Source organism: Dipteris shenzhenensis, chromosome 22 (assembly GCF_047967505.1).
Source record: "Dipteris shenzhenensis isolate YYH24624 ecotype China chromosome 22, Dip_SZ_1.0, whole genome shotgun sequence".
Lineage (NCBI taxonomy): Eukaryota > Viridiplantae > Streptophyta > Polypodiopsida > Gleicheniales > Dipteridaceae > Dipteris > Dipteris shenzhenensis.
The window spans coordinates 49267145-49292859 of NC_141617.1; the positions used below are offsets into that span (position 1 = coordinate 49267145).

Below are 25715 nucleotides of genomic sequence, written 5' to 3' on the forward strand. Positions count from 1 at the left end.
TTTTATAGGCGAGCTCTCATGAACAAAAGCCACAAATAACATATGCTAAAACGATCCGCTCTTCTACGGACTTCTGCAACCGACTCCAGAGATCAACACTCATGCAACCGACTTAAACGATCCGCTCTTCTAGGGACTTTTGCAACTGACTCCAGAGATCAACACTCATGCAAACCATTTACGTCGCTTCCCACACATCACACGACAACACAACAACAACTAGAAGGCCCATTAACTCTAACCCTAGTCACCGATATGCAACAATAAGCTGTTGCATGCACGATTTCATGGGATGTGCGTGGGTTTTTGCATTGACATATTGAACCCGCATTTGCAGCCCAAAGAAGCGCACAACTAATGCTCCACCTAAACAAAGACAGCGTCAAAATTGGCCTACACTTCAACGAACGAAAAACAGACAAGCAGCCCGCCACAACAACCCGTTTTCCTCGACCTCTTCATAGCGTCAAAGGAGCAGCGAACACAGACCGCTTTCCTCAAGCTCTTCATAGCGCCCAAGGAGGAGCGACCAAAAACAGGCAGCCTGAAGAAGGTAAGCAAGGAAGAGGGTGAGCAGGGCTTTTGGAGCAAGGGGGAGCGGAAGTAAACCGCAGCAAGAATGATGGTAAGCGAGCGGAGTGACCAGCAAGGTAAGGGAATAAACCGGAGGGGGCAAAGAGGAGGGTGATGCCTCATACTATCATGGGCACACCCTCACAAAAACCCTAAACCGGTCTTAAGGCCCATTCACTAATTGTACTCTCACCCTTAACTAAGTCCCCTCTCCTGCTACTACACCACTAACTCAACCCCAACCCAACATGGTCCCGCTAACTTGGTCAACTTGACCAGTTACTCGTAAACCCGCCCATTTGCTAACTTGACCCCGAAAACCAACAATACCCTAAGACCCTTTACAGGGCCAAAAAAGGGATCCAAGCAGGGTCATAGTGGTGCCACCACCTTGTTTCCCTACCTATTCGACACCACGACTAGGTCCTAAGCTGCCCTTAGGGCTTGAACTTAGAACCGGCCAAAACTGACCCACTTAGTCTACACGGTAGCAAAGGGGGCGGTGATGACAAACTAGACTTAGGAGCCCAAATGCAATGAGACACCATGGATGGACTACTTAGCACCACATAATCTAATCTAATCTAATATAAGTAATGGCGTTGTAGAGCCGGGGAGTGTTGGCAGGATCTCTCTCCCGAGAGTGAGAGAGAGAGAGAGAGAGAGTCGGAATCAATGGCGTCCATGTAAGTCTCCCCCCTCCTCGCCCCTCCTGCTTTGCCTTTGCCTTTGCCTTTGCGTCTTTCGAATGCATTCGTGCGGGAGGTCTCATGGCCCCTGTGTTTCGTTCCGCTCTGAGTCGGTTGCCAATATAAGACGCGCTGGATTCTGTTTGGGTTTCTGAGAAAGTGCTTTTGTTGAGAGAGAAGCCTGGCAAATTCTGCTTTGTTTATGGCATTGCTGAAATTGGCGGCTCGTGCAGAATCCATCTCTTCTATTCTTTTAGTGTAATGTATGTACGGGCTTCACCGCTTTAATGAAGTAGGCTGATACCTCGAAGCGTCGCTGACTAAACTATTCGCTCTGAAGCGTTTTGAATTTCATTACACACTCCCATCCATCATCGTCTTCATTGCTTGACTTGGCAGGTTGACCTTGAGCTTAGATCCAGCGTCTCAGGACCACTGCTGCGCTAGCTTGTATCCGAAGCTCCCTCACAAAGACACTATCTTATCTTCCCAGCATGCGTCATCGCAGGGAAGCATGGGCAGATCAGCTGGGGTTCAGATTGCTAATACTGCAAGTTATGCAAAACTTGGTTCCTCCTCTACAAAGGGTTTTGGGTTTTCTAAAATTTCCGCAAGAAGAGCAGCATTAGCCGCACTTGGAACTGGTGCCGGTATCACTGGAGGGTGCCTTTTTCAGGTTATTGGGGTAGGAGGTTCAGGAGGAGGGGGAGGCTTTGGAGGCTGGGGTTGGAGCAGTGGTGGCGGTGAAGGTGGGCATCCTTGGGAACATTGGCTTGAAAATTTTGCTGCTTTTGCCAACTCAGAGGAGACTGCAGATGGTTATGATTCGCATGGGTTAAAAGTGGGTGTGAAAGTGCCCTCAGCGAAGCTGGCACCGGGAAAGAAGTATAAGGTGTCTGCCGTGGATCTGATAGACAATAGAACAGAGAAACCTGTTGATAACAAGGATCCTTTCTATGAGCTATTGACGTTGAAGCCTGGTGGAGTTTTCACAAAGGCACAGTTACAAACAGAGCTGGATAATCTAGCGAGTTGCGGCATGTTTGAAAGCGTGGATATGGAAGCTGTACCACAGAAAGATGGAAGCCTAAAGATGCAAATTTTATTTACAGAGAGTGAATGGCAGGCTGCAGAATCTTTCAGGTGTGTGAATGTTGGGTTGCTTCCTCAAACAAGGCCACCTGAGGTGGATCCTGCAAAGATGTCAGATAGAGAACGGGAACAATTCATTAAATCCCAAGAAGAAGATTATAAACGCCGGTTGCAGCAAGCAAGGTCATGCATGCTGCCCAAGTCGGTGGAGAGAGAAATTATTACTTGGCTTAGGTCTGAAAGACGAGTAACGGCAAGGATGCTCCAGAGGATTAGAGATAGGGTTCAAAAATGGTACCATGATGACGGTTTTGCTTGTGCACAGGTGGTCAACTTTGGCAATTTGAACACCAACGAAATCGTTTGTGAAGTTGTTGAAGGTGATATTACTAAAATGCTTGTCCAATTCCAAGACAAGATGGGGCTACCCTGTGAGGGAAACACACGGAAGGAGATTGTAGAAAGAGAGCTGCCGGTCCAGGTTGTATTCTTGACTTCAATACCAAGTACATGTTCAAGGCTTTGTTTCCTGTGGTGTCTTCTGTTTGCCTTTGCGAGTGTTTGTACTGTCAATCAAGCATCTTGGCAAGCTTAATGATTTTTTGTCATTATTGAAGCTTTCTGACATAATCCATTGTTATTTTAAACGACATTCTTCATTGCATTTTGTTATTTGTTTTCTTCTTGCTTGTCTTCATTAGCATTGCCTTGCTAGAGGAGTGCTTTAGTGGAGATTTGGAAGTTGTTTATTGTGATAACTTTTTGTTTTTTGACAGTTTTATTTGCTTTTTTCCCTCTTAGTCACTACTTCTACAATGGAACTCTCTCTCTCTCTCTCTCTCTCTACCCCCTCCAAAGCCACTCTCCACAATTAAGGTAGGTATATAAGGAAAAGAGTGTGGGCCGCCACATTTTTCAGACACAGTAGGATAAGCTCAAAACTTTTGTCCCTGGGATGTCACTTCAGAGGCAGGTCTATCGTACATGATCACTCTTGTATGCTTGATTTTGTTTGGAATACCTTAATTGTTTGTGGTTTCGGCTTGATTAAAGAAGCCCCCAAAATATAAGGCCCCCAAGTGATGGTATGTGTGCGATGTCTGCCTGGTGCAGGCATCTGACCATCTTGCAGTCAATACACAAAGCCTTAGTGCAACTGCAGTTCTTTCCTCACTGCTTCCTCTTTGGGTATCTTTTTTAATTTAATTTTAGCACAGGTTAAATGCTTTGTTATGTTTTGGCTGTAAAGAAGACTTGTACATAGAGTCTGTTGAGTAACTCTATCAATCACGAGTATTGGCATCAGCATACCCAGGACTTACTCTTACACGAGGGAATAACTATTTAAGGTTTATTGCACTTTTCATTTTGTTTTGGAACCTTTTCCTAGCTTATGTGCGGCACCATGGGCATGCACATGTCCCTTGTATCTGAACTCTGGCTTGTATATTTTTTAATAATTATCTTTGGTTTGCTGTACGTTTATCCATCAGCTGCCTTTTTACAGTAAATTTTTCTTCTGGCTATTTTATGGAAGGGATTAGCTTTCTTGTTAAGTGCTAGCCTGTATTATGCCCCATGTTGAAGTCTTGACATGAACGCCTTTTAAAAATGTATATTTGTGTGTGTGTGAGAGAGAGAGAGAGAGAGAGAGAGAGAGAGAGAGAGTTTATCAAAGTCTTGGAACGACCAAGGGTCTTTGGGACTTCATTGCAGCCCCCACTCCATTCCCATCTTGGGAGAGGAGTTCTGTCATGGGAAACCTCTACCTACAACTTCAGTCCAGCTGTTTTTCTGCAGCAGCCTCCCTGAGCCAGCTGTTCGGAGCTGTGTACCTGCTCAGGTGCCCTCTTGGAGTTGTTTTGCACCCCTATGACCAGTTATGGTGCAGATTTTGAGGTTATGCTGCTATTTTTGGGGCAAGCAGAAAACACCAGTTTCGACACTGGAAATCCTGCACAGGCTCCTTTTGGAGTCTCAGTTTTGATTTGACTTGTTCTGCTTGAGTTTCCAACCTGTTCTGCACCCACTTCTGCTGCTTTTTCTATTTTCTGCAGCTGTTAGGGTCTGCAGACAGGCTGCCAACAGCCTATGAAGTACATGCACCACCTTGGCGCTGCTGTAGATACATCTCGAAGCAGGCAGCACTCATTTCAAGATCCTTCTAGCTGTGAAACAGGTGTATCTACTTGCTGCAGTCTTCTGGATGCCATACAAGCTGTTTCTTCTCAAGAAGCCGACCGACAGCAAACATTACATTTTTTGAAGCAGATGTAGATTCTACACTGGTGCTGTGCCGAAGCTACCAAAACAAAGGCTGTAAACTCTCCTTTTTTGATGAGGCTTTCTAGCTTCTTCTGGAGCAGACTTTTCCAGTGCTTTTGATATCCAAATCGGAGAAGCAATAGTGTTTTTGGACCGTTAAAACGGTCCACTTTTTTCAGCCTATGGAGTTTTATGGTGAAGAATCTGTTGGTTGCAACGAGGCTTTGGGGTTTTGTTACAGGTCCGTCTAGGAGATGCAATCATTGCTCCTGGTACACCTCAGCAAGGACATAATCCCCGTTATAGGCAGCAGCTCAAGTGAAGCTAGCTGCACGTGCTGCACTTTTGCTCCTACTCAAGATTAGAGGAGATGGGATGCTAGAGATGCTTGTGCTTTGTCTCTCATTGCCTTACCTGCCAAGAGGTTCATTATACCTCATGCGTTTCTCGAGGAGTTCCAAGCAAGCTTGGGATACTTTGGAGAAAATGTAACAGGTAAGGAATGAGGCCATGTCTCTAGTTTGAGGAGAAGACTTGTCAGTGTTAGGATGCAGGAAAGTGAATCAATGTCAGATTATTTGACTAAGATCCAAGATCGTAGAGAATAGTTGCTTAATATTGATGATGTTATACTTGATAGTCAGCTTGTGTCCACAACTCTGAATTCTTTGCAAAGTCTTATTTGTCTTTTTTATACTTTGGGAAATTTATGTAGGAGGGGTATTATGGTTCCACTCACTTTGTAGTAATTAGTTGGGCTGTCTTTGCAGGAAGAGTAGTCAAGGAAGAATATGTCTATTGATGTGCATGATGGGGATCAAGCCTTACTGGAAAAAGGCAAAAAGCAAGCCTCATTTTGGTAGCTCTAGTCTAGGACTGATTCAGCTTAGCCATCAAAGAAAATTTCAAAAAATGTAGGTCAGCCCAAAAGAAGGTAAATGCCATTATTGCAAGAAGCCCGGACAGAAAGGTAAAGGAAGGAAGCTGGAATGATAGTTTCAGATTCCAATGCATTAGAAACAACAATGGTAGTGCTTCATTAAACAAGGGTAGAGCTTCAACAAACTTTGTGACTGAACATTTGTCCTTTTTTGGTCTGCAATTATAATGCTAGGTTGATGCCAACCATGAAGTTGCCTCACTCACTGTTAGTGATGCTTCAGTTGCAGTCTGGTGCTTTGATAGTGGAGCTTCCAGGTACATTACTTTCAGGAAGATATTTTTTGCTGATTTACAGCCTGCTACAGTTGGCAAGAGAGTATATTTTGCCAACAATACTTCATACCCTATGAGTTGAAAGGATTTTTCTGTCATCAGTTGATGGGAATGATTTATGGCTTCCAAATGCCCTTTGTGCCAGGGATAAAGAAGATCTACTTCGGGGCGGTGGTACGATATTCTCAAACATCTCTATGATTTGGAATTTGGCACATTATTCTAAAAAATATTTGCTGGTCTGTCTTCTTGACGATTTAGTGTCAAATGCTTGGCATATTCTTTTTTCTTCTGGGGTTTTGTCCCACTCCTTGTCCCGCTGTTTCAGATGAGGGAATCCAATATAACTTGTGCACTATGTTTCATTGGGTGGCCTATTTTGTGCAGCATCTTTCATGTCTACTTTTATGGAGACTTTTTGGTGCTTGAAGCATGGCCGTAAGAGTATTAGGTTACTATCTATAAAGCACTTTTGTTCGCTAAAGATGCATGGCAGTCTGAATATTTTGAATATTCACATACATATTTTGGCACATAAGGGGAAGAGGATGCTGGAGTTTATGCAGGGTGACCAGCCTTGAGCTGCTATGATGCGTTGCTTACTTTCACCGTTACATATTTTGGCACATAAGGGGAAGAGGATGCTGGAGTTTATGCAGGGTGACCAGCCTTGAGCTGCTATGATGCGTCACTTACTTTCACCGTTGACCACTCATGCTTTTGGGCATTGGCGTCCCACTCAATGGGATTTTATATTGATGGCAGGGTACCTTTTGCCGCTAGAATGTTTTCTCCTTTAGTGCTAGCCTTCATCATGGCTGAGTCTGCCCTTCACCTCCGGAGTGCCGACAGAAACTCAGTACGAAGACGTTGTATAAATGGATGCTCAAGTATGTGTGGGTGTGTGGATTTGTATGTGTGAGAGCATATTTTTATACTATGGTCTACACCCACTGTTGGGCGCTGATGACGTGAGTGGGGATGTCATAGTAGCTAGTCCCTGCTATGCATGATGGAGTTAATGGTTTTCAACCTTGTGAGTGACTATCATGAGATTGAAACTGCACTATGTTGTGTTTTTAGAGGATGAGTTTGGGAATGTTCCTGGATTCATCTAGGTATATAGAATGTTTTCTGATTGGAAAGAAATTCATTCTCATCTCAAATGGCATGGCTGCAACTCTCTTGATGGAAATTCTTTACATGCTGAGAGTTTGCATTGGTCAAAGGTGTTTGATCGTCTCCTTGCCTTGCAAGAACCCATACACTCTTCTGTCATCTCATACAAAGGGATTCAGTTGGTGGGTGATGTGCTTCATACAGATGGTTCTTTATTATCGTTTCCATTAGTTGTTAGGCAGACTGTTTAGGGCTGATTCATCGGCCCCTTTTGACATCATATTTCTCAGATGCTTCAATGTTTGTTGCCGATGCCAAAGTTAGAGCTTACTTATCGTCTTATGAGTTGGGATCTACCGTGACTATTGGTTGATGTCTCACTGGCCAGTTTATATAAGGTTTTGGTGCCTCCACCTATTGGGCGAATCAGATTTAGTCTATGAATTGTAATGCCAAGTGGTGGCGGAAAAGATTGTGGCAGCTTCGGAACTGCAAACTTCCTCTTCGGCAATAGGCCTTTTTATGGCGGGTGATGCTTAGAGTATTCCATTTGGACAACTCGTGCATGTAGACATATTGCTCTTGCTGTTTGTTACAGATGTCTGGCTTTAAGGGAATCCTTGCTTCATCTTTTTTGGCATTGCTTTTTCTCATTTTTCTGCAGCAGGGCCTCCGAGCTCGGTTTTCTAATGCTTGCTTTGGCAAGCTTTTCTGGCTTTTCAGGGGGTATCCACGGAGGCGAGAGTTTAATCTTTTCCTCACTTGGGTTTGAAATTGGGGACTGTGGACTCTGTGGAAAGACAAAAATCATAGTGTCTTTGGAGATTCAACTTTTTTCAAGATTCACTACTTCCAAATGTCACTCAGGCAATCTTTCTATGATTGTCTGTGTGTTTTTCAGATAGATCCCAATGTTTACTTGTCTTATATTGACATCTTTTGATGTTGTAATTGCATGTTACCTCTTTGGGAACTGCCTTTTGTAATATAAAATTACATGGATTTCACCCCAAAAAAAACCTGTGTATAATGGGCATGAGGGCTAAGAGTCTCCTCAATAGCTAAGCCCGTCCTGGCTGAGTGTGAAGTGTGGAAATGCTAACTAAAAGAGAAAAAGAGAGAGAAATAACATATTGAAATAGACATGAACTCGAGTTTATGCTAAGCTACTATCTTTCTTCTTCATGCTTTGGGCCTGGCAAACACCAGATAACTTTTTACTATAGCTAACTATTGCGAGGATGAGGCTAATTAAGGGGAGCTTTGTCCATGGAAGGAGCTGGCAGGGAGCTGCTGAGGCTACATTGGGAGAGACTTCATCTGCTGGAGCTGCTATTGTGCGGGTCTGAGGAACTATGGATGAAGATGTACCTGCTGCCGATGTTGGGGCTGATGCTACTGGTCCAGTGTTGATACAAGGGTTGGAAGTGAGCTATGAAGGCTGCTGCTAGAGCTTAAGTTTGGGTAAGCTGGAGGAATTGTTGCTACATTGGAACTTGGAAGAGTGAGGACTGGTGGGTTATGCTGCTGGTCCAAGGGTTGGAACTGAGGCACCATTTGCTAAGTCTGGGTAAGCTCGAGGAACTGTTGCTACACTGGGAGATCCAAGAATGAGAGAGGACTGGTGGGTTTTATAAGAATAGGGCTGCTGATTGGCTGACCGTGGTCGGCTGGTCAATGCAGACCGTTGACAGATCAGTCAAAGTCAACATTGTCTGAATGTCAACGCATTTACTTTTTGTGTGCAAAAGTCAACTCTGGGTTTTTTGACTTGCTTTGTTTTCTATTGACTTCTGTACTGCTGGATTTGTCCTGCTGGATTTGTCTTGCTGTGCCACTGATTGGCAGCATGTGAAAGGAGTATGACATGGGCTGTGGATGCCCATGACAATATATGCGTGAGTGTGTGTGTAGGATGTTGTCTTTATGTTGCCTCTTGCTGGCATATAATTTTCTCCTTTTCCGTTTTGATCCTTTTTTCTTGACCCCCTGTCTTTTTATAGGAGTTGTTTTTGTACCTTTCCTTTTTGTACTTCATGGTGGGTTTTCACATCTTTTGAGGTTTCCCACACAGTGATATAAGTGTTGCAAAAAAATAGAAGTATGAGAGACAGAGAGAGAGAGAGGCGTATGTACACACACACACATAGGGCATGCTCTTGGATACATACATACATATATACATATACAAACATGCATATATACGTACATATAGGGTTGAAAATAGATAGAGAGAAATAAAGGAAGTCTTATTAACGTCCGCGGGAGGCCTCACGGGCCTACGGGACAAAGTTCAAAGGGTCAATATGACTTACAACATTTGGATAACCAAAGAATCGAGGAGTGCACATGGCATCTCAGCTCGAGGTTATATCTGAATTCTAATCCTATCATAAAATGGCCTTCATTACATCAAGTTCCATATTGAAGTCACCTCAAGTTATGAGTGCTCTTCCTCATTGGGTTAGAGGAATTTGGAAGCATCTTGTGGTTACTTGGAAATACGCGAAAACTCTAGGACAAAAGGCCTTCAATTATGCAGAAATTGGTAGAAACCTTACAATGCGTAGAAGGATAGCCCTTCTTAGTAGCCCTTGATGTTGTACTAGTAAAAGTTTGCTCCATTCATTGATAGTTCTTTAGGACATGTTGTCAATGCGGATACTTCTATCCTTCCTACTGCTTTTCTAGGGGACCTTTTCTTAAAAGGCACAGAATTTATACTTTCTTCTTCTAAGGATTTATGCCTATTAAATGCCATAGATGAAGGAGTTTCCAATTTGCTATTGAAGTAGAATAAAATTTAGGGGTCCAAGGTCTCTTATCACATTGTAAATCTACGGTTTTGAATCTAGTTGCTTCAAAACTAAGAGAAGTTCCTTCGGTTTACACCTCTGATAGCGCTTTTGCATGCAAATAAATTCTAGACTAATCCTAGTCTCTGTGGGCGTCCCCACCAAGCAAACATGCGCACATAAAAATAACTAACTCTGTGGTTGATTGAAGCAACACTTCTAGACGTAATTAAGGACTTTGACCAAGGGTCAAGGAGCCTTACTTAATGCTAGAACTCTCGGATCGGAGTCGGTAATGATCTAGGTTGAATGGAGTCAGCTTGCTTTGGCCAAAGCCAAGTCTTGTTAACCGAGGTCGACTCTTTCTGACTAGAGTTAGAAGTTCTTTGGTTAACTGCAGTTAACCCTCTTGTCATATGCCAAGTCTTCCTAATCGGCGCTAGGCTTACTTAATTGAGGTTAAGTATCTTTGATCGAAGTCAATACTTTGACCAATTAAAAATAACTTTTTGAACATAATTAAATAAATGAAAGACTCTTTAATTATGATCGAATAAATGGTCAATTGAAACTTTGACTTTGGAGTATTTACAACTTGGTGACATTCCCTCGGCTTCTATTCAGTTGACCTCAATTGAAAAGCTTCCTTGTAAATATCCAAAAGCTGTGGATGATCAAACAACATGCCTTCATCCATCCACTTGGCATCCAATGCTGAATAATTTATTGCTTTGGGGGCCTTTGCATATAGTATGATACACAATTTGTTCTGGCTGAATAACCTCCTCCACCTCGTCCACATCTGGTGGATCCTTTGTTATTGGCTGTGTAGGCTCCGATCCCTGAAATTTCTTTAGTAGATTGACATGAAAGGCATTGTGAATCCTCCAATGCTTTGGCAGTGCCAACTTGCATGCAACCTCTTTGTGACCTTGAAAGAGCAATAGGAGATATCTTTGCATACGCTTTTTGCTTGCCCTTAAGCTTACGGAGCCTAGCTTTCTCGAACTTCAAAAGTATCCAATCCCCTTCCTTGAGATGTAATTGTCTTCTATGCTTATTTGCAGCCTTCTTATGCTTTTCTTGAGACCTTTCTATTGCTGTCCGGACCTGGCTGAAAGCTGTCTAGAGGTCTCTGACAAACTGATCAGCTGCAAATATTTCATCTTTGGTCCTTTGGATAGGTGGCAGAGTCACCTTCCCATTGATGACCTCAAAAGGGGCTTTCTTGTGGAGCTATGAACTATATTATTATATGCAAACTCCACCAGTGGAAGGTACTTTTCCCAGTCTGAACTTTGAGTGACTATTGTGAGATTGAAACTGCACTATGTTGTGCTTTTAGAGGATGAGTTTGGGAATGTTAGTGGATTCATCTAGGTATATATTTGGTCAGCCGGGTAGCATTTCAGTAAATCCAACACTGTAGAATTTGCTACCTCGCTTTGACTATTTGTCTGGGGATGAAAAGAAGAAGAAAAATTCAGGTTTGTCTCCCATATTATCAAAAAGGGCTCTCCATAATAGACTGGTCATTCTGGGGTCTCGGTCACTGACAATGGACTTAGGCATACCATGGTGCTTAAAGATCTGTGCCATGAAAAGCTTAGCCATTTGATCTGCCTTTATAGTTTTGCGTACCGGAATGAAATGAACTTGCTTGTTGAATCTATCAATGATAGTCCAAATTCCATCATTCCTTGACTTTGATCCTGACATCATACTGTGGAACAAACAGACTATACGTCAATGTGTATGTAAATTCATTGGAATGTAACCACTTACGAACGTATATAGTTGAAGGTGGGTTTAGGGTGCCACATCGATTGCCTACTCATAATTAAAAGTGCAATGCTTACCTGAACACTCGCAATAGCCTGGGAAGTCATGCATCATCCACATCAAGACTGCTTTGTAGTTGAAGTCTCGTGACGAGGGAGGCCTGCTCACATCATGCACCTCGATACCTCTCCAAAGTATCTCTAGCTCGTCAAGCATGATTATAAGCCTCTACTATAAGCAATCAAACATGATTACCTTGCAATGCAAAGTGATACATTCACTCTACCAATTTAGAGCCTATTACTATTGCTAGAGGCCAGGTTGTATCTAGTAACCAGCATGGGAAAAATATGGATACTACATTCAACATTTGTACCTACCACATTTGAATCCCCTTTTTCTAGTATTCAAAATCTTTTTGGGTGCCCAACAAAGAAACCCCAAGTTAGTAAAGAAGTCTATTGATGGTTTTTTTCAATTGAACTTGGCTTCTTATTGGGCAAACTTGGATAAAGTGGGCATGGGGTAATTCATCTTGGTGAGCTTCTGGTCTTGAAAAAGATAGCTTGGATTTAAACAATTCTCACTACAAACAGCTCAATGTTGAGCATTCCCCCACAACTCACACTATATATGAGATATTTCCTTCTTTATTTTAGACCTACAAGATTGCTTTAAGTATCCAAAAGGTCTTCGTAAGGAACATTTTTGGCACAAGTAATTGTGCTCATCAGCATTTCCACACGTGTTACTGTTGTTTTCTGAGAGGAATTTACTGGCAGATGGATAGAAAACTGACAGATCAAAACTGTCTCTGCAATTGTCCCTTTTTTTGGAGTAGTTGGATGGGGTAACTGAATGGCTAGCTGGTTACAGTCTGGCTATGCTAACCAGACTTGTTTGGTTGAGCCAAACTAAGTGGTTCTTTAACCAGGTCTCTAAGTGATTAACCCCTGATCTGTTATGTTAGCAAATTGCTCTTGCTATGCCACGTCAGCTGACACGTGTTAGCGTCACACATCAGCATAGTAGCTTTTCCGTACGTCAACGCCTGCAAAGCTGCCACATCAGCGCATAGATGGTGATTGCCATGTCAGCACCTCGTTTGGCAACAAAAGCCTCTCAACGTGGGCCCGTGTGAGAATGTCGTCTGTGGAGGCGTCACGGATTGTCAAGAAATCGCCATCAAGTGCTCGTCGACATGCGTTCTTTGATCCCATCAGACGCCTGGCTTTGCCATTTCCATGGGTGCTCTCACAAGGCGGAGGCTTAATATGCATTCGTTGCCTATCCTGCACGAGTGCTATCTCCTTCGCCAATTAGCATACGAATCGACGCAGGAGGCCAAGAATCACCACTATCAGTTCCATTTGTGCTCACTCTCCGTCAGAGGCGTTGATGGTCACGTTACCCCTTGCCTTCAGAATTCATTGACGACGTTGGTCACTGCCATGAGGCCCTAGGCCCACCGGTCAGCATCTCTTGTGCCCACGCCATCGCGAGCGTATCTGATTTCTCGTTTCCACTCCGTCGATTTGCCACGCCGATCACACATTCGTGTAGATCAACGAACATGCAGTGCAATACGCGTTCCCATCAATGCGATTTGACCTGTTTGAACCTCATCTGACAAGGAGACTGTTGCCTTGCGCTCAGGCCGTCATCTCATCTCCAAAGAAAGAGTTGAGCCAAGCTCTGATACCAATGCAACACTCTACTTCGATTTCCTGCGCCACTTCTTGCAATTCAGCGCTCTCACTCTTACAAACAATCCCAAAATAAACCTTCGTAATTCAGCGTCATGAATTCTTCTTCTGTGTGGAGAAATCACACTCTCTCTCTCTCTCTCACACACACACACACCCACACACACACACACACACCACACACACACACGACGTGGCAAACTTTAGTCACCTTGCTCTAAGACCTTGTCCTCAGGTTGCCCATTCCAACAAATTTAACCTAATTTAACTCTCTCTCTCTCTCTCTCTCCATCTTTCTCTTCGCTTTTCTTCTTTTAATTTTTTGCTTTTTGCTTTCAAAGTTTTTGTTGTGTGGTTTCAATTTCAAAGCTTAGTAAGCATTGGGTTTACCCGAGAGATTCTGGAATCTTTCGAAACCCAGATGGCAACTTATGCTTGGGTATTGATGAGAACATAAGTGTAGCTTTGCTTACTAATTTCTTTTGCTTCCCCCCCCCCCCCCCCCTTCACCCCTCTCATTTATGCATTTTAAAAAACTCTCTCTTTTGTTCTTTTGCTTGTTCTATAAATTTTTTGGTAAGATTGGATATAGTCTAGTCTTACGAAGGCATATATTCATCACATCATTTTAAGACTAAGGGTCTTTGGGTTTCGATTTGAAATCTCTAATTTTTGCCAATCCATCTTGGTAGACTGCCCATTTTCTAGCTTTGCGTGCATCTTCACTTTGGTAAGTTTGATATTCCTTTGTTTGAGCTGAGTTGGAGTAAGCTTCTTAGATATCCATAACTGTGTACCCTTCAGCTTGTTTGTCTGGCGGAGGATCTTTACACTTCCTGCCTTCTCATTGAAATAAACTTGTAGCTGTTTTCCCTTTAGTGATACAACGAATGCCATTTGCATCCCACTCAACTTGTGCTATCTCTTTCTTGAGGCATGTGATTCTCTCTTCACTGTAACCTTCATCATCTTCAAGGCAGCCAAGGCAATCTTTTGATAGCCCCCCAATGTGAAGAATTTTGTTATTATACACTTTGGTTTCTTGCTCTTTTACGTTTAGGTCAAGATCTTCTTTGTTGATTTTGTTGTTGGCCATAGTGGCCATCTCTTGCTTCGCTGAACTTACTTGAGTGGGATGCCGAGGCTGCAACATTGATGCCGAGGCTGCAACATCAGAGTAAGAGGGTGTTCTAATTGGTGTAGTGGCAAAAGTCTTCATCTTCGGGAATTCCATGGTGGCATATACAAAATTTGATAGGCTCTTTTGCTGAAGTTAACCCCCAAAGCTGAGCCAAGGGCTCAGGCTGACCCGACCCTGTTGAAGAGGACCTGGAACCCTGCTACTGTTGCTGCTGTGATGAACTGCTCACGGACTGCTGTGATGAACCCTTCTACTGTTGACGGCGTTGCCTTCTGCTGTACGGTGCTTGCTGCTTGTTTGTTACACAAGACATACGCAGAGCCTACACAAGGGCTACACAGGGCCTACACAGAGCCTACACAAGGGCCATGCAAGGAATGCCGAAGGGCTGAGAGATAGAGAGAGAGAGAGAGAGAGAGAGAGAGAGAGAGAGAGAGAGAGAGAGAGAGAGAGAGAGAGACGTCCGCGGGCGCCGAGAGGCCTCGTGGACCTATGGGACAAAGTGCGAAAAACACCAAAAAGGGAAAAAACTCATACAAGCCGCAAAGGGCTGGAGCGAAGGGCACGCTAAGGACCTTGCTGAGTACTATACTATGCTGAAATAAAGAGCTCAATAGCTGAAGCAAAAATCGAATACAAAACATGTTGTATCATATCATGTCATGTCATATCATGTGCTATCTGAAGTAGGAAGAAGAGAGTTGGAACTGGAACTAGAACTCGAAATCCGAAACCCGGCACTGTGGTTGCTCGTTTATGAGCGATGAAGATATCTCGGATTTGCGTTTGTCTAGCTGTCTAACGTTGTGGTGGCGGAGGGGGACATGGTCTCTTCGATCTTTGAACCTGATGAGCTATGTTCAGAGTGACCCCTTGTCTCGAGTGGTCTCCTTTGAGGAAAGCTGTGATAGGTCGAACCTCAATCGAGTGTGCTTTGGTCGCTCTCCATGTCACGGGTAACCTTTGTAGTCCTCTCTTGGCAATCCATACTGCTCGCATATTAGCTAGCTCCTCCTCCTCCACCCCACTGTGTCTTGGAGTTGACTCAAATGCATAGAAATCTATGACATGCCGTTGTGCCTTGTCAGTCTCTGTATCTTGTGGTTTGGTCCCCTCTTGCTACTCATTGATCAATCGTAGCAGGGTCTCCTTGTGTCGACGCATCTCAAGTAGATAAAGTCCAATGCAGACTTGGTCATGGAAGTGGATTAGTCGTGTTAGTGGGCTGAACCCACTCCCATCTTGATAGAGACAGTGGTATCGTCCTTGGATCTCGTAGTAGGCTCGGCAAGTGCAGAGAAAGTCTCAATCTCTCCTAGCGTGGATAGCATGTAGATCCGTTGCTCGGTGGGTATACGTGCTACTCTCCCTGCTTCAACCCTTAGTTGATGGGATGAAACCCACATGTGCCCTATGGCGATTCTCTGTGCATGTGACACTCCCCTGTCCTTGAGATACTGGGGTCTGATAATGAAGCCCTTCTCCGAGTCTTTCAGGAAATGGTCACGGTAGAATTGGGTCTTGGTGGGGAGCTTGTGATCCCCCCCCCCCCCAAGTGCGAGATGTATGGAGCTGGAATACGGTTACTCTCATCTCGTGGAATTGACTCAGGGGTTGGATCCATACTGTATTGAAAGGGAGGGAGCCTGTCCATCTGAATCCCGTGTGGCAAACCAAGTGGATTTACGTGCATACCATGTGTCCGCCTTGCTCTCAGCTAGTCGTCTGGATGACTCCAGAGCCAGCCTCGGTAGTCTCCACTGAGGTAAGTCCTTGACTCAGTGAATGAAAGTCACTGCTTGGAAGATGGCATCAGTTTGTAGTGGTGTCATGGCAAACTCTGCCTGTACTATCACATGTGGGACTGAGGGCTTGCTCCGAATCATCCTAGATCCCATAGTCACCTGTAGCCGCTCAAATCTCCTCCACTCTGGTATTGGTAGGTCACATCCCCAGAAGGGTGCTGTGTACATGGCAGCCGGTCGCACTAGCGTATCGAAGAGCCAACACTTCGTCAATGGATCCTGAAAGTGTGCCTGGAAGCATTGTCTCTCTAATCGGGCTGTTGAAGACCATAACCTTGGTCTTCCCAAGGTTGACTGGCAAGTCTCTCTCTGCTGAACACCTCTAGGGCCTCCAAGTGTCTCTGCAACCCCCGTATCAGGCCTGAAACGTGTTTCGGGACAACCCGAATTGTACGAAACGTTTCGGTTCTGAAACCCACGATTCAAGACCCCCAAAGTTCAAAAAATTCCAATTTGTCCTAATTTTGGAAAATATGGTGTCGGGTTGCATTTTTGCCACCCGTATGCCTCAAATTTCCGCCCATTTACTGAAATCTACCTTCAGCCTGTACATTTTTCTTTAGACTGTCTAGGTGCAGCACGGACATAAATCATGATTCATGATTCCATGTATCTTTTTCAATTTTGAAATATGACCATTGATGCTTGAATCTACAATGATGTATTGTTTATTTTTTATTTAGGATTTAGGAATATGTTTCAAGCATCCAATTTCAAGTTCTATGTGGCATATCAAATGTTTGTGCACTATGTTTACTATGTTTCATGAGTTTTTTTCAAGTATTGGACTTCTGGTGATAATAATCTAGAATATTTTAACATTTTTGGGAAAAAATATATATTTAAATACCCTATTATGCACAAACGTTTTTACAAACGTTTTGGGTTTGCCTCAAAACGTTTTTGAAACCCCGAAACGCGTTTCGAAACTTGGCGTTTCGAAACTCCTCGCCACTATTGAGATAAGGACTATGCCATCTGCGTATAGCAATATATGTATCATGAGATCGGCCAGTAGTGATCCTTCGCCTCCAGGCGGTTCTATGAAGGAAGTGATCTCATCAATGTAAAGCCTAAAGAGGGTCGGTGAGAGGGGTAGCCCTGTTGCACCCTGATCATGCTCTCGACCCAATCCGATAGACCACATGGGACACGATCTCTGCCTCTGACTGACTCATACATGCTTATCACCCCCCATATCAGTGTCTCTAGAGTCTATAGCTCCTGTAGTCTCCTGATCATGCGGGACCGTGGGACAATGTCAAAAGCCTTCCGAAAGTCTACAAAGCATGTGTAGACCTTCTGGTGTCCGGACCTCGCCGCCTCAATGATAGCCCTCAGAGTGAAAATGTGGTCTAGGATAAGTGCTGTCTTCGGAATTCTGCCTGCTCTAGTGCCCATTGCCCCTGAGCCTCTGTGTGGTTGCTAAGCTCCCTCTCTAAGACTGATCCGTAAATCTTGGCCAGAGTATGGCCGATCATGAGGTTATGGTGGTTCCCAGTCTCCATAGGGTCCCCGGCTTTGTATCGGTACAATAGTGTAGTGCTTCAACTAGGTGCGAAACCGTGGCACACAGTCCGGTTGAACATCTGTGCTACGACCAGAGCTAGGACCTCTTGTCCATGTGCAAAGTGCTCGGTCCGTAGGCCCTCATGGTCGTGTGCTCTTCGATTGTGTAATCTGCGAAGTGCTGCCCGTACATTTTGTGTGGTGAACAAGTGGCAAGTAGTGGGCTTGGGCATAGAGGACATATCCGCATCTGGGCATTGTAGAGGGAACATGCATACTTGTGCTACACATCTGGATCAGAGATGGCAATAGGTGGCTTCCCTACCGATAGAAACCCCCATCCTGTGGTCACGTCTCCTTCTCGAAAAGATATGACAATCTCGTCCATCCTATGTGTGAGGAAGGTCCACCTCTTACGACATGTCAACCGTGGAAAGCTCTTGAAAAGATATGACAATGAGTGGCTATCTGTTTCACCATGGAGTCAGCATCCATGAGATAAGGTTTCTTAATCGTGAACAGTGGTAAGAACCTCTTTGTTGTACAGTGGGTATCTTGACCCTGTTCGAATGCTTGTGGTTGTCAACAGTAATAACTTGGCATTGTTACCTCCTTAACTGCTCGTGTTGCTAGGTCATAGCATCAGTGCAGCCCGCCGGCTTCAGCCCTCACATGTAGTTTGGTGGTAGCTATGTTTTTTTATGAGGATGTTTGAATTTTTGTAGACTGGAGGTGAAATCCTAAATGTATCTAATAAAAATTGCAGGCCCGCAAAGTGGCCTTGTTTGTTTCATATATGACCACCAAGCAAACTGCAAACTGTTGCACCATGCAAACGTTTGCTTGCAACTATGCTAAGGCCTTTTAATGTCAATCCCATGATGATTTTCTTCTATGTCAGTTTCTGGTTAAAAGAAAAAATAGTGGTCATGCACGATTAACTATGTATATCAAATATTCTTGTTTTCTTTGGTTTGGGCCTGAGCTTTCTTTCAGTTTCACTCCTGAAGAGCATGTTTGATACAGTCATCGTCCATATGATGGAGCTTCTTGGGTGAAATGTGTGGTACATAATAATTGTATTGGAGTGGCTTAAAGAATGCAAAGTTTTTGTAAGCCTAAAATTTCTCTCGCAGATGCTAAATCAGAGTATGGATATGCTCTTGCAGTTGCAACCTGGATACATCTTCAACATTGAAGCAGGTAAAAAGGCATTGCGGAATGTTAATAGCCTTGCCTTGTTTTCAAACATAGAAGTGAATCCACGGCCAGATGAAGAAAATGACGGCGGCATTGTAGTTGAAGTCAAGCTAAAAGAGCTTGACCAAAAGACAGCTGAAGTCAGCACAGAATGGAGTATTGTTCCTGGAAGTTCTGGCCGCCCAAGTTTGGTATGCGCTTATAGTTTTTATGTTGCATCCCTCAAGTCTTCCCCCCTCTTGAGTCCTCTGATTTGCTTTATCGTTGCAGTACATTTCCTTTGATTTTAGAGTTTGTTTCATTTCTAATGGCATATTTCTGGTCACAGGCTTCAATACAGCCAGGTGGGAGCGTGACATTTGAGCATCGTAATATACAGGGGCTTAACCGCTCAGTGTTCGGTTGTGTCACATCAAACAACCTTCTAAATCCTCAGGTATTTACTGGGTGTGTTTTGAGTAGTTCTGTACAGCATACTTCAATCCTGGTTTGATCATTGCATGCCAGTTTCTTCATTCTCCCTCAGATTGACTTTGTTATAATCTGTTCTTAAAAGTAACCAGCACGTTTTGAAATTAATAATGATGTTATGTTTCACAAATATAGTATGAGCTTTGGATCTGGCTTGTCCAGCGTGCAGTTTTGATCCTTGGGTTATTGTATTTGAAAGGTTACAAGTTGTAATGTCTGGGATCAGATCTGCTGCAGAGTGGGCATCAAGAGAAAATGCAGTAGTTTTGATATAGAGCTCTGCTTTATAAGGCATCAGATCATCTACAAGATTGACTGGGCATTAAGAAAAATGCAGTAGTTTTTTAAAATAAGAACCTCTGCTTTATTATAGTTTTTGTAAAAAGCAGCTCAGCTGCATCATGAGTGTTTATATTTATCCTTAAACGGTTTCATCATGTTTTTATTGGAGTGCTATCTTTTGTTAGTGCAGGGGTGTATATAGTTCCGTTTTAGCTATTTTTCAGATGAACTAATGAAGCTTTTGCATCCAGGATGATCTGGGTTTTAAAATGGAGTATGTACATCCTTATCTTGATGGTGTTGATGATCGCCGGAACCGGACTTTGAAAGCTAGCTGTTTTAACAGCAGAAAGCTGAGTCCAGTTTTTACAGGAGGGCCAGGGCTTGAGGAAGTTCCTGCAGTATGGGTCGATCGAGCAGGTTTGAAGGCTAACATAACAGAGGTCAGTATTTAGCAGCTCCTGTACCTCTTGAAGGTGCTTGAAGAGCAACGAGTTAGTCGTATACAACCTGCTCTCTTTCTCTCTCTATTGTCTCTCATTTTTTTGTGGCTGCATCAATTCGGAGAATGACCCATTTGCTCACTTGCCAGAACTTCACTCGCCAAAGCAAATTCATGTATGGTGTGGTTGTAGAGGAGATTACTACTCGGGATGAGACAAGTGCCATTTGCACAAATGGAGCTCGCACACTCCCAAATGGAGCACTCAGTATGGATGGCCCCCCTACAACTTTAAGTGACACAGGCATAGATCGAATGGCATTTTTGCAAGCAAATATCACAAGGGATAACACTGTGTTTGTGAATGGAACACCTGTAGGAGCTCGGGATATATTCCAGGTAGGGCTTCCTGCTGTGATTTTACATGTGTGCGTGTGTGTGTGTGTGCATGTGTAGGAGCATGTACTCACGAGAGAGAGAGAGAGAGAGAGAGAGAGAGAGATCTATTAACGTCCGTGGAAGACCTCACGGGTCTACGGGACAAGGTACACACCAAAAAAGTTGCAAATACATCTGGATATCCAAAGAGTTGGGGGAGTGCTCAAGGCAATTCAGCTCCAATTCTATCTTAGAAAAACGGCTTGAATAACATCAGTTTAAGATTGAGAGTCTTTGGGTTTAGATTTGAAATCACTAATCAAGGCTTGTCCATCATGATAGACTGCCCATTTTCCAGCTTTGTGTGCATCTTTCACTTTAGCAAGTTCACCATCCCTTTGTTCGAGAGTGAGCTCCTCAGATATCCATACCCGTGTACCTTTCAGCTTGGTTGCCTGTCGGAGAATCTTGGTTCTTCCTGCCCTCTCTGTGAAATAAACTTGTACTTGTGTTCCCTTCTGAGAGATACAACTGATATCAGTTTCATCCCATTCTCTCTGTGGTATCTCCTTCTTGAGACATGTGAGCTTCTCTTCTTTTGTGTATCCCTCAGTAAAATCATCAGCAGGACAGTCAAAGCAATCCTCTGGCAGCCCCCCAATGCGCAATATTTTCTTATTTTTGCTTTGTTTTCCTGCTATTTTCTTTTCACAGTAAATATAGGAAGATGCCTTTGCTATAGCTTAAGAGTTAGTTGATATTGGGCAAAATGTTAAAGACAATCTGAAGGTTATCCAATTCTAAATTAGACAAGGTCGTGGATGAAGATACATTTATTTCTATTAACAATTTGCTGCTATCAAACATGCATGTCAAATGTGGGGGGTCTATATTTTAACAAGCCTCGATATCCTTAAGGATTTGTGCTTGTTATCCTATATTGTGTAATTTGTACTTTTTTTAGTTTGAGTGTGACTTCATGTTACGCTCTAGCCGAGGTAGCATGACCTCGGAAGAATCAGTCGACATTTCCCTTAAAGGATCTATCTCTGTAATATATGTGTTTGCGCTTCATGTAAATGATCGGGAGGGATTTAATGTCAAGGTCCTAGGTGAGGGCTGATAGCACCAGACTAGGTAGATCTAAGACCAAGGGCCTAGTGCAAAGATGTGCCTAGGGGCAAGGAATTCAATGCATCCCAAGAGAGGGGTGAAATGTTGCATTAGGAAGGCCCTATAGTGATGACATGTGGCATCTAGATCTATCTAGGGAATTGGGGCTTGCTGAGGCTAGTGAGAGAGGAGAAGAAGTTAATTCACGTGAAAGAAATCGAAAAAAATATCAATCTGCTTGTTAGCCTGAGCAAGATTTGGCTGGGAGGTTATTCATGGTGCTGCTCCCGTGATCTGCAGTAGAAGTTAGATAATAGTGTTTTACATTTGGTATCAGAGCAAGGCTAGAGGATGAAAGGGGATTCGTGATCTACGATGAAACCTGCGAAGGCTACTGGTGACGGAACGTGAAGTGATGAAGCGATGGAGCGCAAGGTTCCCGCAAGGATGATCTAATCCGTGTATCGCATGATCAATCCGAGCCGTTGCTGGAGCGCAGGTGTGACAGCAAATGTGTGTGCATGAAGGGAAGGTGGACGGCCGATTTTTGTTTGGTGTTCTACGGTGACGGAGCTGCTGGCGACGCCTGGTCGGTGGCGTTTCGGACTGTCAACGGAGAAGGCTAGCTGGGGTCCCGTAACGCGCTGACGCGCAATTGGCTTACAAAGGTCCGTGGGCGCTGGATTACTTTGATCGAGGTCGTCAACGATTGACGACGTTTTTTTCACTTGGGCTTGGGGTAGCGTGGTGGTTCGACGGTCAACGGGAAAGAAGACCAGACGGGGCTGCTGAATTGGTGGCTGGACTTTGGGGTCACGTAAAGCAGCGGTTGGTAGCAGGTGGAGCGTAGGTGTAGGATCACGCTCCTACAGCAAAGCAGCAGGAGACCAAAGGCAGTCATTGAAGACAGACCAGGACACTCTTCGAGAAACATACAGGTTCATTCGTTCTGAAGAAGACGATTCGGAATCTTCATGGGAACAAAGACTAGCAAAGCGTTACTATGACCAATCGAGATTTCGAGGAGGAAAGCCCTTTATGGTCCTGTTATTTCTGCACAAAAAAAAAGGGGACGTTCAGAGTGTTTTATAACTGAGAGTTTAGGACATAGGAGGGAAAAAAAAAAGGAAAGCAGAACAGAAAAGAAGAAAGAAAAATTATAAAGACTGAAAAAAAAAAACCATCTTCTATTGTGAAACTATGGAGGCAGAAGGGCAGAATTCTAGGGTGAATCCTAGTGAGTCTAGAGTGCAGTCTACACAACAGATGTCACACCATGCAGCACCTACTTTGATCGGTAGGATTTCGATATTAGAAGATGCTTTACAGCAGATTATGAACCAGCAGCTTCAAGTGAATGCTGGTCAAAATGAGATCAGGGAGATGGTACAAGCCTTGTCGGCTAGACCGTCTAGAATTGATAAGGGCAAAGCTCCAGCAGAGCCAGAGCCCAGTATCCATTCATTAGAGCGCGCAAGGGTCAAAGTGCCTAATATCGCTAATTATAGACTGGAGAAGTACGCTGGTCGGATGACCGAGCGCAGCTCTGATGTGATCGAGGTTTGGTTACACAAGTGGGAAGAAGCCTTTGCCATTTGTGAAATTAGATCCGATCTAAAGAAAATCCGCGAGGCCACACACCTGTTTATTGAGGCAGCGGATAGATGGTGGATAAAGCAACAGAAGGATCAAGTTGCTCCAACCACCTGGTAAGGGTTTAAAGCTGAATTCAAGAAACACTTTCTCCCACCTGATGAAGAGTCCCGAGCTTGGGACGCTTATAGAAATCTTCATCAGAGAAGTCTGTCAGTGGCAGAGTACACTGACAAATTCAGGGAATGTGTCATGAAAATAACAGACCCTCTCCCTATGTCGGTTCAGTTAAAAGACTATACCTATGGACTGAACGACAAGATCAAAATGGAAGTTCGGGCTAAGTATGTGACTACATTAGATGAATCTATTGCAGTAGCCCTGAACTATGAGGATGCAAGAGGCAGATCTGGTGGATTTATGCAGGCAGGGACTCAGTATGAGTACCCGAAAAAAGGGGGAGTTCAGAGGAAATGGATTTCAAAGACAAGTGTCTCGCAGCCAAGTGGCCATACCAAGCAGGTGAAGCCGGTTGAGGGACCAGTAAAAACAAGTACCACCGTTGGGGTGAAAAGGAAAATAACTCCAATGGCAGCCCGGGCTTGGTCAAAGTCCTCGTTGACCCTTGTACGCCAGTCATGATGTCATTGTGTTGTTTGACTCGGCGTCAACTCACAATGTGATTAACTCCAAGCTCGTGAAGAGGTTGAAATTAAAAACAAGCCCATCTGACTATGCGTATACAATCAGAATGGTAGATGGAAGTTCAACTGAAGTATGGGACCAAAGGGTTACCCAGTTGGAGCTTCGGATATAGGACTATGCTGAGAAGCTTGATTTTGAAATGACCAAGCTTGCTCATGCAGATATAGCCCTGGGTATGGCGTGGCATTTTAAGAAGAATCCAGCCATTGATTGGAAAAAGCACGTATATCAGAAATCAGAAAAGCTCAAGTAGAGTTTTTATTCCTTTGCACAGCATCGGTAGAGCCGGTTGATGATTCTTCGGCTAGTACTGATGTTACGCAAAGTAGTGAGATGGCGAAGCTGGCTAATCTTATAACAGAGGAGTTCTCTGAATGTTTTAGGGATGAACTACCTTATGGGTTACCTCCAGAGCGGAAAGTTCAACATAAGATTGAACTGATCCCGGGGGCAGAACCTGTAAATAGACCTCCCTATAGAATGAGTTTTGCTGAAGAAGCGGAGGTGCATAGACAACTGGAAGAATACCTCAAGTTGAGGCAGATTCAACCAAGTTTCTCACCTTTTGCTTCGCCAGTGATATTAAAGAAGAAAAAGGATGATACGTTTCGCCTCTGTATAGATTACAGAGCATTGAATAATATCACTGTTAAGCACAGGTATCCGATGGCTCGGATTGATGATTTGCTAGATGCATTACATGGAGCCGTGATTTTTAGCAAGATAGATCTTAAGTGCGGCTACCATCAAATCTGGATTAGAGCCGAGGATGTGCATAAAACCGCTTTCAGAAGCAGGTTTGGTCATTATGAGTTTTTGGTAATGCCCTTCGGACTTACCAATGCTCCAGCGACCTTCGTCATGCTTATGAACGATTTACTACGTCCGTATATCAGAAAGTTCGTAGTACATTTTATTGACGATATCTTGATATTCAGTAAAAGTATTACTGAGCATCGTGAACACGTAAGAATAGTGTTCAGTACTTTGAGGAAAGCCAGTATTTATGTAAATAAAAAGAAAACTATACTGTGTATGGTTAGGCTTGAATATTTAGGGTTCATAATTACTCCACAGGGGGTAGAAATGGATCCAAAGAAAGTGGCTGCGATACTAACTTGGCCAATCCCTCAGAGTTTACCGCGTTGCGATCATTCTTGGGATTTGTCCAGTTTTATAGAAGGCATATCAAAGGATATTCCGGAATAGTATCGCCATTGACTGATCTGACCTCAGATAAAGTACCTTTTATTTGGGGACAGAATCAACAAGAAAGTTTTAACACCATAAAACAAGCTGTGGTCTCAGGACCGGTGTTAAAAATAGTTGATCCCCAGAAACCGTTGTTCATAGAAACCGATGCAAGTGGCATTGCGGTAGGAGCAGTTCTCCTTCAAGAGGGAAGGCCAGTAGCCTTTGAAAGCAAGAAGCTTTCTCCCTCTCATAGGAATTGGCCAACTCATGAATTGGAGTTGTATGCAGTTATCCATGCTTTGAAAACATGGAGACATTATCTGTATGGTTCAGAGTTTTATGTGGATGTAGATCATGATACTCTGAAACATTTTTGTAAACAGCCTGAGTTGAGGGGCCGCCAAGCTAGGTAGGCAGAGCTCATGCAAGAGTTTAATTTGACGATTCGGTACCGAAGAGGAAAAGACAATAAGGTTGCTGATGCGTTGTCTCGCATTATGCACAACCTGAGTTTCACGGTATTAGAGAGTGCTCTAATGACCGAGATAAGAGAAACTCAAAAAGTGGACGAGTTTGTCCAGAGCTTGTGGCCTAAGGCTCATGTGTTAAAACCCGGGGAAAATGAAAAGGATGACCTGGCATCCCG

At 43.7% G+C, this 25715-nt stretch overlaps 1 protein-coding gene across 1 annotated transcript in view; it reads left to right on the forward strand.

The window, feature by feature from the left end:
• The first annotated feature begins 1100 nt into the window (after positions 1-1100).
• Positions 1101-25715, forward strand: part of LOC147888227 (protein TOC75, chloroplastic-like) — a 39708-nt gene continuing 15093 nt past the window's right edge. The window contains exons 1-6 of the mRNA XM_087393348.1: positions 1101-1259; positions 1662-2835; positions 18861-19082; positions 19220-19327; positions 19896-20087; positions 20237-20485. Coding sequence (XP_087249474.1) covers positions 1249-1259; positions 1662-2835; positions 18861-19082; positions 19220-19327; positions 19896-20087; positions 20237-20485 — 1956 coding nt within the window. The 5' untranslated portion in view covers positions 1101-1248. The remainder of the gene's footprint in view (positions 1260-1661; positions 2836-18860; positions 19083-19219; positions 19328-19895; positions 20088-20236; positions 20486-25715) is intronic.